Source organism: Falco cherrug, chromosome Z (genome assembly GCF_023634085.1).
Source record: "Falco cherrug isolate bFalChe1 chromosome Z, bFalChe1.pri, whole genome shotgun sequence".
Lineage (NCBI taxonomy): Eukaryota > Metazoa > Chordata > Aves > Falconiformes > Falconidae > Falco > Falco cherrug.
Window position 1 is genome coordinate 51,361,250 of NC_073720.1, and position 14,139 is coordinate 51,375,388.

At 42.4% G+C, this 14,139-nt stretch overlaps 1 protein-coding gene across 3 annotated transcripts; it reads left to right on the plus strand.

The window, feature by feature from the left end:
- The first annotated feature begins 3,320 nt into the window (after nucleotides 1-3,320).
- On the plus strand, nucleotides 3,321-12,944 carry CZH5orf63 (chromosome Z C5orf63 homolog). Of its 3 annotated transcripts, none has more exons than XM_055699534.1 (5): nucleotides 3,321-3,450; nucleotides 4,518-4,735; nucleotides 8,828-8,948; nucleotides 11,677-11,733; nucleotides 12,494-12,944. In XM_055699534.1, exons 3-5 carry the CDS (start codon nucleotides 8,832-8,834, stop codon nucleotides 12,671-12,673), a joined length of 354 nt encoding a protein of 117 aa, XP_055555509.1. In that variant the 5' UTR covers nucleotides 3,321-3,450; nucleotides 4,518-4,735; nucleotides 8,828-8,831; the 3' UTR covers nucleotides 12,674-12,944. The 3 variants fall into 3 exon arrangements, with proteins under 3 accessions (XP_055555509.1, XP_055555510.1, XP_055555511.1); XM_055699535.1 differs by having other exon boundaries at nucleotides 3,327-3,450; nucleotides 4,622-4,735; XM_055699536.1 differs by having other exon boundaries at nucleotides 3,335-3,450; nucleotides 4,660-4,735.
- Nucleotides 12,945-14,139: the final 1,195 nt, after the last annotated feature.

Below are 14,139 nucleotides of genomic sequence, written 5' to 3' on the forward strand. Positions count from 1 at the left end.
GCTCAACTAGAGATTAAACTGGCAGACAACAAGAAAGGGTTTTTACATATGTTAATAGCAAGAGGAAGAAAACACTGGATTGATTCTTGATGAACTGGAACTATCCTGTTCTCTTCTATTTCTTTTAGTGCCTTTTTACTGAAGAGAGGTGTGGACAGTTAATCTCTTAACAGTGTTGTACTGCATTTCAAATACAGTATTTATTGTCTAAATAACAGAAAGTGTGCAAGGTAATGAAAAGCATATTGTGATATATACCAGACAGAAAAATGTGAAGCTGTACATTAAGTCAAAATACCAAGGAAATAACCAAGTAGTCTGGAAGACAGCCTAATTGAAGGCTGTTGGGGACAGCAATCCATCACAACATATGTTCTTTGTAGTCCAAATTTATGGAAGCGGTTTCCCACATTATTTAAAAGAGATGCAAAAAAAGACAGGGAGACCTGTGTACCATAGCAGGATGCCTGTACAGCAGCAGATTTAACCATTGAGTCATAACTGTCCTTGATATTTAAAGACATCCTTTAGAATGAAGAATAGGGTGGAGTTGCACTACTTTCAGATCTTAGAACATATTTGTAAATAGCAAACTTTGCAGTAATCCATCTTATTCCTAATCACAGCAATAGTGATGCATGTTCTAAGGTAATAATTCTTTCTGCACCTATAATATTTTTCTTCTCAAATTGCTATGAACATTAAAAAAGATTCATCACACAACTAATGTATTAAAACCAAAGGTAATTTTGTGCTAAACTAAATGGTACAGCAGAAAGCTGCCAAAACAAAACTGGTCAGTTGCAAAGTACTCTAAATAGTAAATTGACTTTCTTTTTTTTTTTTTTTAAAGATACTTATCCCAGATTATAAACAATCTGGTTTAAGATGAAACCAGCCCACAACAGATACACCTTAGTACAGAACAAATAAACATGAGTGACAACGCTAAGACCAAAAGCTCTTGAAAGTTACTTTCCTCTTGCCAACAGCACACAATCAAATGCATGCTGTTCTGAACAGTTACCCTGCAGTTAGTGGTCTGGTTAGTAATTGAACTCAGTTAGGCAATATGCTGCTCACATTGAAATCAGGAAAGGAACATGGCTGGAGCACCACTTAGCTTCAGCAGCAATTCTGTTTGAAAAAACTGACCAGTTTGGGAACTGTGTACCTATCTGCTCCACGTTCCTTTGGAAATCCTAGACACGTATCCTGAAGTAGGCTAGACTTGTTTTTGGAATGAGAGGGATAAAACTAATCTGGGACCTGAGATGTCAAGAACATGCTCTTTACTTACCCCTGCTTTTCAGTCAGCCTCTGCTAAAATTGCCCTCTCCCCAAACGTTTTCCTTCCACCCCATCTCAGACATTACTAGCCAGGTGAAAGCCAGTTTAGCAATTCCCTCATGTGAGGCTTGACAGATCTAGGCATATACCAGTGTCAAACCTCAAGGTCTGATACTGAGTTTTCTGATTCTGACACAAAAACAAGCAGGTGGTATCAGCTGCCAGCATTACATCTCTATTCAACAGAAGGGGTTAAGATAGCGGTTGAAAATGAATCACTAGGATCTGGAGCTGACTAATCCTCATGTTAGTTTAGTCTGCTAGTTAATTAGATATGTCACATCAGCAGGATAAGACTGCTGTCCTGGAAGGCCTTCCCACTAAATCCTGCTGTACTTCTCAAATCATAAATGAAGAGGGGAAGCTGACTGGAGTCTATATCCTAGAAGATCTGTCACCCAGCCTCAGCCTAGGAACAACTACAAAAGCACAACCAATATCCCAACAGAAATAAAGAAACTAAAGGAACACGAGTTTACAGCTTTCATTCCCCAGCATGAAAACTTGCTTTTTTTTATTGGAAACACTTTCCTGGAGAAAGGAAAATGAACAGGTCTGATAACTAAAACACTGCACAGTAGGCAAATAGAGCATCAGAGGCAAAGAAGAAAGGCACACTACATATTTCTTTGTGCAGGGGCCAAGTGTTTGTCACAACAGGAGGGACAAAAAGCTCATCGTTTCAGACAAGAATGCGGCAATTCATTTCAGCAGGGAAAGAGTTCTCCCCGGGAGTGTCAGTTTGATAACTCCTTTGAATTAATCTCTTTCCTGTTTTTATTGAATCCCATTGTGTCAATTTGAGCCTACTTCAATTTTAATTTGGATTTATTTACATACTCCAAAATATTCTTGTTTGATCCCAGCTTCATATCAACCTCTGATTTGCTTAGCATACATACCATGTAATGCTTCAAGCTGTTACAAAAAAAGTAGAGTACCATGTTCAGAATGGATATCTGTAGTTTCCCACTCTTTTTTCCCAGCGTTATGCTCCATCATGACTATACTTGCTGCCTGCATTAGATTTAAAAAGGTAAAAACTAATAAAGCAACATATCACATCTTTAACAAAAATCTGTTTTATTTACAGTGCTGCTGCTTGAGTCACATGGAAGTGGAAAGTCTCAATAAAACTGAAACACGCACTGTCAAAAGAACAATCTAGACCCATTTTCTTTTACTACATTAAACTTATCGCAGTTTCAAAGGAAAGAAACTAAATTAAAGCCCCCTTACTCCCTTTGGATCCAACAGAAGCAGCACAAGCAAAAGAACTGCAGGACTGGTCCTTTGCTTAGGGGAAATTTCTGCCTTTCTATACCTATGCTGCCTATGATTTCTCAGTGTATTTCCCCCACACCTTTCTCTTACCACCCCTAGGTGCTTTCATTACTGTCACCTTCTGTGCTGTAATGATACACCCTGATAATGGGGATAGGGGGTGGGGTGGGGGGTGGGGGTGGGGTGAGGGTGGGGGGTGTGTGTCCATTCTACCCAGAGCTATTCCTTTGTCAGCCTGCGTGGGTGGCCAAAATTAAGGTCTCGCACATCCATCCGGGACCGAGAAGACGACGAGGCAGCTGGCCGCTTTTTGATACACAACGGAGGGCCCGGAGTAAGAGGAGCAGAGGGCTAGAGCGGCGCAGGGCTGATACTGCAAGCCAAAAACCCTGTGCCGCAGGAAAGAAGGGCGTCCGGCCCCGGCTGCGCTCTCAGCCCCTGGCACGCTGGGCAGCGCCGGCCGCAGGGATCCCGCGGCCCGGGGAGAACGTGGGCGGGAGTCAGAGCAGCGCCCCCCGCCGGCAGGGCCTGAGCGGGGCTGTGTCGTACCAGGAGGCGCGCTCGGGGAGACGGAGGCGCCGGGGGAGCTGGGAGCTCGCGAGAGGCCCCAGGCGAGGGGCGGGGCGGGGCGGGGCGGAGGCGAAGGGCGGCCGACCGACCGACGGGCCTATCAGCGCGGGGCGCCGAAGGAGCGGAGGGCACCGCCCCCCGCCAGGCCGGCCTCGCCAGGCAGCGCGTCCTTCGCGGCAGGGCCTCGCCCGCCACCCCTCGGAGTGTGCCGGGGGACGGACGGAGGCGGCAGGCCGCCGCCGCCAGGTGGGTGCCCGCAGCCCCGGCCCTTGCCGCAAGCCCAGCCCGGCGCGCAGCGCCCCGTCCGCGCCCGCGGCCCGCCCGGCCTAACGCCGCCTGGTGCCGAGCGCCGCGCCAGGCCGCGGGGCCCGGACCGCCGCCGCAGGGGCCTTCCCGGTGCTGGCGGTGCGGGCCGTGCGGCAGGCCGGGGACGGGTCCCCCGCCCGCACCGGGCCCGAGGCGGCCGCCGCGGAGGGCTGAAGCCGGGCGGGGGCGAGCGGGCCGCCGCGCTGCAGGCTGCGCCCCGGGCAGCCGGCGCGGGCGAGCCCCCGGCGCTCGCTGGTGTTGCGGTGGGCTCTGACCCACCTGTCTGTAGAGGGCGCTGCTGTTACAGGCAAGCCCATGGCCAGCGACGGGCACGCTGTCACGGGAGGGAGCGGGAGACCGCGGGATACGCTTTGACCGGTTTTTGGCTCGGCCCCGGCCCGGGGGGGGCCAAAGGGTCATTTAGCTGAGGAGTTTGCAAATGGAAGTGTTTTAAACAGGCTTTTAAACTCTATTATCATTTTACTTTGTGATAATGGTCCATTGTCTATGCAAGTTCCTTAGTCTCCAGGAGTGGTCTCGTGGCCATTACAGCAACCTACTGATTGTTTTTCAAACTGAATGATGAATGATCAAACTGAATGAATGAATGAAGTATGAGTAGCCTGTATAAAGAAGGGACTGAAAAGGCCCCTCGGTGTGCATGACTTTGGTGGAGTGATCCCCCATGCACCCAGCGCTGCCGAATAAAGATATCTTCAGCTCGCGTATTGATGACTGATTCTTTAAATCAAAACTGAAACTTGGAGCATATGCCTTGGACCAGAGTCTAGAATGGACACCTCTAGAGGCATCACAAAGCAAAATTTTTTTAATATTAGGGTGAAATTGTACTTTTCGTCTTTTTTGGGGGTGGAATGCAATGGGTTTGTGGCATTTACCTCAGATTACTGTAGTTTGGAGGAGAAAATGTGTAGAAATATGCATTGATTATTATATAACATCACCTCATGGAACCAGGTGATATTATTGATGTTTTTGAATTTTAGGTTGATGTAAAAACCTGATTCTTCCTTAAAGACCTTTAGAATTATGTGCATTTGCAAAAAGAAGTTCAAGATTTTCCTGTATTTTGCATGCCTCCTCTGAAAAGCTGCTGATGTAAAAGCTTTGTGTGGATCTCGACTACAGGACTTGGTGTCCCTACTCACTTGTGCTCCTCCATCTCTTGCTGTGGCACCGTATTTTGTTGTTCAGCATTTCCCTGGTAAGTAATCAAACTGATAACAGCAGGCTCTTACATTTGCACCCGCTTACTGTCCCCATTTGCTTTCCTTTGATACGCCTTTTGTCATGCTAGAATGAGGATTAAATGGAGAGTAGGAGTCAGTTTAATACACACTTACAAAGTTTCTTGAGGACAAAGAGCTGAATACCTCTAGGACATTTTCAATGTAACATTTCCCATGTTTCTGATGTGTTATTGTTATCTTGCAAAAAGAGGTGTGATTTGTCCAGACAAATCCATTTATTCGGTCAAACCCAGGTTAGGCTTCCAAAATCAAATACTCCATTAATGCAAAGTGTATACAGACAGATGCCTGCAAGTTCATAATAATTTCATCCTTGTGTATATGTATACAAATCCATGGGAAACAAGACATAAATATATCGATAATTATGCCTGTAAAACATTGAGAACCACAGAGCAAGAGTATGTTGGTGACTTGAAGCTAAGGTTTAAGAGTATATAGCATCATTAAAAGTTACATTGTTAGTGAAAAAGACAGCCATGCTTGCCTTTCCTTGATTGATGCCAGGATAAGGTTTATATAGATAATTATCTCATCTAAGTCTTGGTTAGTTTTAGTGTCACATTTTATTTTTGCAGCAGATAAGAATTCATTAGGTGATGGAAATTCTGTTAACAGGAAATGAGTCCAGTTTGGCTTTGCGAAGTACAGCATGGGCCAAGTCCAGACTTGGACGCATCATTTGTTAAATAATTTTGTGGCATTGTAGTATAGGGGAGGGAAAGTTCTGAAGTTTGCAAGCATCCTTCTTTACATCTGCGTATTAATTTTTTTCCTCAAACAAATCTTTATAATTACTTGGGGATAGGCTAAAGAGAGCTCTAGAATAATCATGCTGAAAGATTTTGTCTATGCTTATAGCATTTTAGTTCCTCCATAACAAAAGACAGATCTGCTACAGATATGAGCAGGATGTGAACACCTTAGCATATCTGTGAGACACTTTCCTTCCTCTTTGTCAGTGATGAAACCAGCATGGAAATGACCTCTGACACTGGAGCTCTGCATTCCAGCAATGTTGCTCAGCTTAGTGCAGGCCAGTATTGGGAACCTGCTTGTTCACACGATGGTAGTATGCACACACTAAACACCCATGTGGCTCTGGGATGCTGTTCAGACAGATTGAGCTGCTGCACTAGATTTGCCTGATGAGTGATTGGATATTCACTTTCATCAGCTCCTGATCACAAGCAACTATACTTAACCCTTCACAATATTAGAACCCTTCAGTGTCTGTGCAAAACCCCTGCTATTTGGTTTTATGCATGATGTTTTTACTTCATCTTACGGGGGCAGAGCCATAGTTGCAATTCTGTGAGGCTGGAGTTGCACCGTTTTTTAGCCCAGATTAGATGCAGCAGGTCTGACTGCTGGCCTTCCTAATGATGCTGTCTGGCAGCTGTGGGCTTCAGAAACATAGGGAGGTCAAGCTGTATCATCTATACAGTGGGAACATGATGCCATCTGACAGAATCTTGCCCTCCCTCAAGGTTAGAAGTGTCAGACTCCTTTTTGCTGATGAAATAGCAGAGCTTAACAGGGGCCTGGATGGAGAGTGGTATCATTTTATGAATTAGGTTTACTCCTTTGAGTCTTTTTGTAACTGGCATTACAGTATGGCCTTAGCGTCATTCTACATAGGTGATTATATTGGCAGCCAGGATTCTGTTTTTCTTAGCTTAGTTATAAAAACATTCAGGCAGTCTTATGCTAACTCTGGAAACAACTTCCTCTTGCTTCAGTAGTAGTACACAGCAATGAAGATTTGCTCCTGAATTCCAAAGACATTATTGCTTATAAGTCTTTAAAATTTTTAAAGAAGTAAGACACTGTGTTAGCTTCTTTCTTTTTGTGAGATCTTGAAGCTTAGCTACTGATACTGCCTTGCTTGTGCCCCTTCAGTTGATGTTTTGTTAGGAATTGTCCACTGGACTCAAATTTACCAGAGGGTGGAGGGATCAAAAAAGGAGGCATAAAGAGTGAACCAGAGACATTTTATACACATACATGTATATATGGGGGAATAAGGTACATGGAAATCTAGGCTTTATTAATTCCACTGTTCACAGAACATTTTGGGAGTGCTTTCCTTGTTTTTAAGGCACAAAATTTGGCTTGCTAGGCTGGCAACAAAAGTATTCATTTAAAAACTTGCAAGAATGCAAATTATTTGTTTTGACATTTTTATCATGCATGTGAGTAAGCTGACATGTTGTGATTTTTTTATTTTCTTTTTTTTTTTTAATGCCAAGATCACATCCATTCCGGGCACCTATTTCCTGTGGATGTAAAAATCTCCAAGTATGACTGAGAATGAGGCTATTTACTGGCATCCAGATTTGCATTTTTCCAAAAGGTTCCAAGCTTATTTTTGCACTTATTGTGTAAAATCCTGGACAATCAGATTTCGACCTGGCTAAGTAAAACAACAGCAGTAACTTCCAAGGTCTATGACCAATGGCAGTGTGTGCTGTGCCGGTCACCAGCAACTTTGCACTAACAGCAAGCATACCACTCTGCCCTGCAGCTGACTTTTACTAGTATCAAGCCTGACACATCCAGATGAAGAACCCTTTCTGTTCCAAACTAAACAGTAAACACAAATCCCATTCATTGCAGAATACTCTGGTTTAGACAACTTTATTTTTACATGGTCAAACAAATTGAAAAAGAAAATAATTATTTCCTAGCATCTGAAATTTGATAATTCAGACTATAATTTTCGAAGGGTAGTACCTTTTCTTTGTATTTTCTCTGTTGAAGCTTCTTCTAGAAATATGGCAAGTTACCCTTACCAGGGTCCTTTGGGGAAAAAAGGTGTCTTTGACACTGCAATAAGGCTGGTGAAGCAGTGTCATGTCACCCATGTGATTTTCCTTGTGGTTGTTGCTTAGAAACATAACAATTAAGCACCCTTAATTTTAGAGTCCACTGCAATATTTTGTCCTTCCTTAGCAGTTATGCTAGCTAAACTGTCTTTCTTAAAACAAAACTGTGTAATATTAGTACTGAGAGGTTCTGTAAATGCACTAGGCTCTTTTTTACTGAACATCCTAAAACGTGATTGTCAGTCACAATGTAGTCCTGCTTGCACTTAAGTTGTTTGAACTTGTGCCATTACATTGCGTGTTTGTGGTTAGCTGTAGTTAGAACTATGGGTAAGTCATGCCTGAACAGATACGGTACAGAAGCAGTTTGGCATCTGTAAAAGGACTTGATTTCCGGGGTGTAAATTCTGATGTCAAGTGTCGCATCTGCCAGTAGTCTCTATGCAAACTCCCTTTTGCTCTGGTTTTTGCTTTCAGTCCTAAAATGCCTTGTAAAGGTCCCATTAAGACACGAGTTTGGAGAAAGCACTGTTGTTAGTGTTATTATGAATAGGTGCCTTCAGGGCTCCAGTGTGGCATCCCTCAACAACACTAAATTTACTTAAACTCTCCCAAAGAAATCACAAATCCATCAACATCTTTCATTAATTAATTTTATGTTGCAGGAAGGCCTCAGGGTAATGCGTGTGCTTTTAATATTACCAAGTTAAATTGCCTTTGCTGCAGCTTTTTATTCACTAGCAAAAAGCATTGTATTCATCTTCTGATTAGGTACAGATCAGTTTTTTCATGGAATAATTTGAGTAAGTAGAATATGTCAAGCAGTGCAGCAAGATTACGAATGTTCAAAGCACAGCACTTTGCATTTTGTTAATATCATGTAATTTTTACAGGCATCTATGCAGTTGAAACAGTGGAATGCATTTATGTCAGCATTTTTGTTAAGAAATTTAAAAGAGGCATTTAAGCAAGGTAGCATTGGTGGTTTTTTCTAAATTGAACTACACTTTTTGAGCTATGCAGTGTTTCTGGCCTGCTGCAGAGTAAACCATTTTTCTGATTAATATGTTGGTACCGTGAACATAAAAATCCTGAGAAAATGGTTTGATTGTGTGTATTTTAGAACTGCGTTTGAAGTATCATATTTATCTTAACATTAAATTTCATGAGCTATGGATTGCCACAAAACAATTGAACATTTTCTTTTTTCCTTAACAGGACAATGGTGCTGTGTTTTCTGAGCAGAACATTGCAACTAGCAAGTCATTTATCCAGTCCGCTGGGGAGACAACTCTGTTCAGCCAGCACAAATAAGCCAGTGCTGACTTTATTCACCAAGGTAAAAGTTGTTTACAGAATAAAGCTAGGCAAGACTGCATATTTATCAGTGGATTCCTGATGAAATGGCTTGTCTTTGCTTTTTGTCCACTTCAAACTTTTATAGTATTGTGCAGTTTGCTCTGGGGGTGTCTTTTACACCAGGCTTTATAGCACAGTCATACTCTTAGTGTAGCAAGCCAGTAGTTACAACCAACAAGAAGATTTCAGCGTAGTTGTGTCTCAGTGACACTACAGTCCGTTTACAAATAAAAGCTCACCATCTGTTTATTAATCAGAGCAATGCAAGCTGCCACAGCTCGCTCTCCTGCCTGATTCAGCATCAACTCATTCATAATCCAAATGTGATAAGGTAGGAAATAATGAGCTTACCTTTGGGTTAATAATTGGAAAAAAGTTACTTGTATTACTTTTGTGTCTTAAAATTTCTAACTAGTTAAGACACTATATGAAATCAATTTTTCTAATAGCGTTCAAGTTCTGATAGAGTTCAAGTAGTTCTCCAAGGTGGGCTATTGTTGAATGTGTTTTTAACTTAAAATGTTTTTGATGTCTGATACCACTGGCAATTGCAAAGCAAAATCTACTTTAAAATAATCTAATCCACTCTTATTCCAATTAACTCCTTTTTCCCTCATCCCTGTTCTTAAGAATAAGGAGAAAAGAGAAGGCAGGAGGGAGCTATGACTTCTGCAGCCAGCAGAAGCTAGCACTGCCAAATGGTTTTCCCCTGGCAGACTCCTTTTATGCCAATGCAAACATTCATGCAACAGCTGCTCCAAGTTAAAAAAATCTTTTTTGCAAGGTTACTGTTAACTCAGATCACTTGTCCTGTCTAGCCTTGCTGTGCAGCTGTTTGATTAGCTGTTTGATTACTTACGGCAGCACAAAAGAAGCAGTGACAGGAAGATGGATCTGCTTCCTTCAGCATCATTGCCAGCTTAAAATGACCACAAACCTGCAGTCTAAGTATGCAGCACAAATGGCAGTTATCTGTAGAAATGAAACTGTCCCTTCCACATGTGTATTGTCTAACAGATCTAGCTATCAGCACAGCATATGTCAGTTTGGGAAGGGATTTTTTACTACCTCAGCAGTAGGAATCCTTTTTGCCACCGTAATACACATATGAGAGAGAAGGTTGTCCAGGACAGCTTTATCCAGGCAGCCCTATTACAAATTAACATAAATTTTTTTAAAAAAACATAAAAATTACAAATTAACAAAAAAAAAAGTGATGGCAGAGACCTACTATTGCACTGTTCTACTGAAGAATATGTACTAATATAAATGGACTGTCTATTTTTAAGTATTTATTTATTATTAAACAGATTTCACTGATAGTTGAAATGGTTCACTATCTGATTTTAAACCAGTTTCAATGTTATTAGTACTACATAGTGCTTAATCTTGCCATCAGAGCAATAAAAACATATTCTTTGCTAAAAGTCAGCTTAGTTTGTCGAATGCTTTATGTGACTGCTACGTTAGAAGGCTCTCTACAGCCCTAGTGGAACTGATTATATCCTGCTTTAACTGTAAGGAGCTTGGCACGTTACAAAACTGATGTGCAGGATTCTGGGACGTTCCTTTCAGTCACCAGTATGAGGTATATCAGTCCCTCCAAAAGCAACAAGAACTAGTAAGAATGCAGCACTGTTGATATTTAACATCTTACACAGGTTTTCAGAGCACAAGGACTTGTCTGTATGGGAAAGACAATTTAGATTAGATGTGAATTAAAAGTAGAGTATTTAATCCAAATTAATTCACGCGAAGGAGATAAGAAGTAGCTGTTTCAGATTGATTCCATGTTTAAACAAGACTTAGGAAGACTTTTAAGTGGGAGGGAGAGGAGGTCTTTTCCAGCTGTGAGAGGTACTTCATAGGAGAATGACAGAGCCATCACCTTCACCACTGTATGCTTTGCTACATGAATTACAGGATAAATTCTGCCATTACAAACACTGAAGCAACACACTTTCATGTGAGTCACCTTGTCAGGTATGAACTGCTCTAATGATCATGATGTGTGATCAGCAGAAGTCAGCTGCATAACTATAGTGGAAGATCAGGGAGTTTTCAAAATGAGAGGTTTTCTTTGACTCCGTCACTGGTCAAAACAATGCAGCTGTTTGCTAGATCTCCCTGCTGGAGTTTACTGTCCTCCCAGCTCTGCAGGTTGGAGAATCATGATTAATTCCTTTCAGGCAAAGTCAGCCAGATTGTCTTAAATCACCTTCTTTTGCTATATGAACTGACCCAAGTGACTCAGTCTGAAACAGATTAGAAATTACTCATGCGACTTCCTCATTCACCTTCTGCCAAGGGACATTCTTCTGTCAGAGTGGTACCTGCAGTTGTTTTCAGCTAGTGATGGCAATGCTTTGGATAGTCATTGTTGCTGACCAAAAGAAGGGGTCAGTAAATGTCCTTCCAAATCATGCCCTTGAATCAGCCTTTGGAAGAGCTGTTGAAAACTGTTAATTTGTATCATGAGAAAAATAAAAGCAAGTGAGAAATAATTAAATTCTGTGACTGAATAATTTATTTTCTTCTCAACCATGCTGCACTGATAATGATTTAGAAAGCAGTAAGACAGGGTGGTATGGGGGAGGGAACCCACATTTATAGTAGTGATCACTCCAGTCTGAGCACGTTACTTTATGGTACAAATGATCTTTGTGTTTTACTGCATGCTTTAAGTTGGTCTGAATATTTTCTTTTAGAAACCATGCCCTCTATGTGATGAAGCAAAAGAGGTGCTTGAGCCATATAAGAGAAGGGTAATGTATTACAATACTGTATGTATTTTCTGTATATAAAGGACAGTTAATCAGGATTCGTTCTTTGTAAAAGAAAATGGCTTGGATTTATTTGCATCTGTTATTATTTCTTGGGTGACCTCATCAAGACAATTTCAGCACTGATTTCCCTAAAACTCATTATCCAAAACCATTCTGTGACAATGCTACTCACAAGTATAGGCAAACTAAACCAATATACACTTTGTCACAACTATTTTTAAAATCTCCGCTTTTGTAAATACTGTTGCCTTTTCTGATAGAGGAATTTACAACTGTTATGAAGCAGGCAATGATATCATTTGGGAAGGATGTTAGTGAGTGGGACTTCAAATATTTAAACTATAGGTGATTGCCATTCTTCAGGTGGGTTTTGATCACTTTCTTGAAGGAAGAAACTTAACAGACCATTAAGAGGGTTGCACTATGCTGCCCAACAGGCAACTGTTGTGTTGCCAGAGGCATATTTGTTGGTGGTGCTCACAGGGGGGTGGTTCTGCACAGAGGATGAGGAGTGTTGTTCTGGACTAGGTAGGGAGTCCTTTTCAGATATGCAGCCAAGGATTGTGGCTATGTGCCTTTTGTATCCACAAAATGGGCAGTTGTCTACAACATGGAAGAATAAATGTAAAAACACCAATAAACAACCCTTGTATTTCTGAAAAAAAATATTGATCAAAAGACAAGCAGGTATGGTTTTTCAGTGTCCAGTAGCTACTAACATACTTATTTTCCGTCACAGTTTATCTTGCAAGAAGTGGATATTACCCTTCCAGAGAACTCAGCATGGTTTGATGAATATAAATATGACATACCTGTTTTTCATTTAAATGGGAAGTTCCTGATGAAGCATCAAGTAGACATTCAAAAGTTTGAGGACCAGCTTATGAAGCTGGAGTTGCAAAATGATGGAAACCAGTGAAGAAAATTCAGCTGCTCTGGTGTGTATCTGAAAGGACTGTGCAAACATAAATTGTGTGAAAAAGCAGTATTTGTTATATGGCCTTACATTTCTTAGAACATATAGTACCAGTGTAATAAAAAACTTGAGTGACTTGTATTCTATTTTGTATTAATCATCCAGCCCAGCTGCACCTGTAGCAACATCTTCTGTTCCATTCATTTGCTGCTATCCTAGGCTGGCTTTTTATTGACAGAATAAATGCTGCTCCATCACGGCAGATAAAGTGAAATGTGTTTGTATTGGATTTGTAGGGCAGGGTGCTGGTAGTGGGTGAACTACAGGGGTGGCTTCTGTGAGAAGCTGCTTGAAGCTTCCCATGTGTCTGACAGAGCCAGTGCCAGCTGGCTCCAGAACAGACCTGCCGCTGGCCAAGGCCGAGCCCACCAGCGACTGTGGCATGCCGCTGTGATAACATATTTCAGAAGGGAGAAAAAACCTGGGCAGCTGCAGCTGAGAGAGAAGTGAGAATATGTGAGAGGAACAGCTCTGCAGACACCAAGGTCAGTGAAGAAGGAGGGGGAGAAGGTGCTTCAGCTGCTGGAGCAGAGAATCCCCTGCAACCCAGTGAGGTCCACGGTGCAGCAGATGGCCGCCCACAGCTCGTGGAAGACCCCACACTGGAGTAGGTGGATGCCTAAAGGAGACTGTGACCCCACGGGAAGCCCACGATGGAGCAGGCTCCTGGCAGGACTTGTGGCTCTGTGGAGGACCCACGCTGGAGCAGTCTGTTTGTGAAGCGCTGCACCCCATGGAAGGGACCCACGCTGGAGCAGTTTGTGAAGAACTGTAGCCTGTGGGAGGGACTCATGTTGAGGAAGTTTGTGCAGGACTGCCTCCTGTGGGAAGGATCCTGGAGCATGGGAGGAGTGTGAGGAGTCCTCCCCCTGAGGAGGAAGGAGCAGTAGAGACAATATGGAACTGATCACAATCTCCAGTCCCTGTCGCCCTGCGTTGCTGGGGGAGAGAAGGCAGAGAAGTCGGGAGTGCAGCTGAGCCTGGGAGGAAGGGTGGGAAGAAGGTGTTTTTAAATTGGGGTGGGGTTTTTTTGTTTTAGTTTCTCATTATCCTACTCTGATTTGAATGGTAGTTTTCCCAAGCTGAGTCTGTTTTGTCCGTGACAGGAACTGATCTCTCCCGACCCACAGGACTTTTATTATTTTATTTATTTTTTTAATTTATTATTTTATTTATTATTTTATTTATTTTCTCTTGCCTGTCCAGCTGAGAAGGTGCAGTGATGGAGCAACTTCGATGGGCACCTGGTGTCCAGCCAGGGTCAACCCACCATGGTGTTTAAGATTGTTACTATGTGTAAGCTGTAGGTCTGTAAGAGACTTCTTTGAAGAAGTCTGTAAGACTAGCTGAAATGTTCATTTGAAACAGACAAGAAACAGGGCATTTACTGTAAATTAAAAGGGTGATTG

Excerpts from the sequence above, each read along its gene's own strand:
- CZH5orf63 (XM_055699534.1), top strand. The coding sequence starts at position 8,832 with ATGGTGCTGTGTTTTCTGAGCAGAACATTGCAACTAGCAAGTCATTTA. Across the intron at positions 8,949-11,676 it reads TGCTGACTTTATTCACCAAG|AAACCATGCCCTCTATGTGA; the intron begins GTAAAAGTTGTT and ends ATTTTCTTTTAG. Across the intron at positions 11,734-12,493 it reads TTGAGCCATATAAGAGAAGG|TTTATCTTGCAAGAAGTGGA; the intron begins GTAATGTATTAC and ends TTTCCGTCACAG.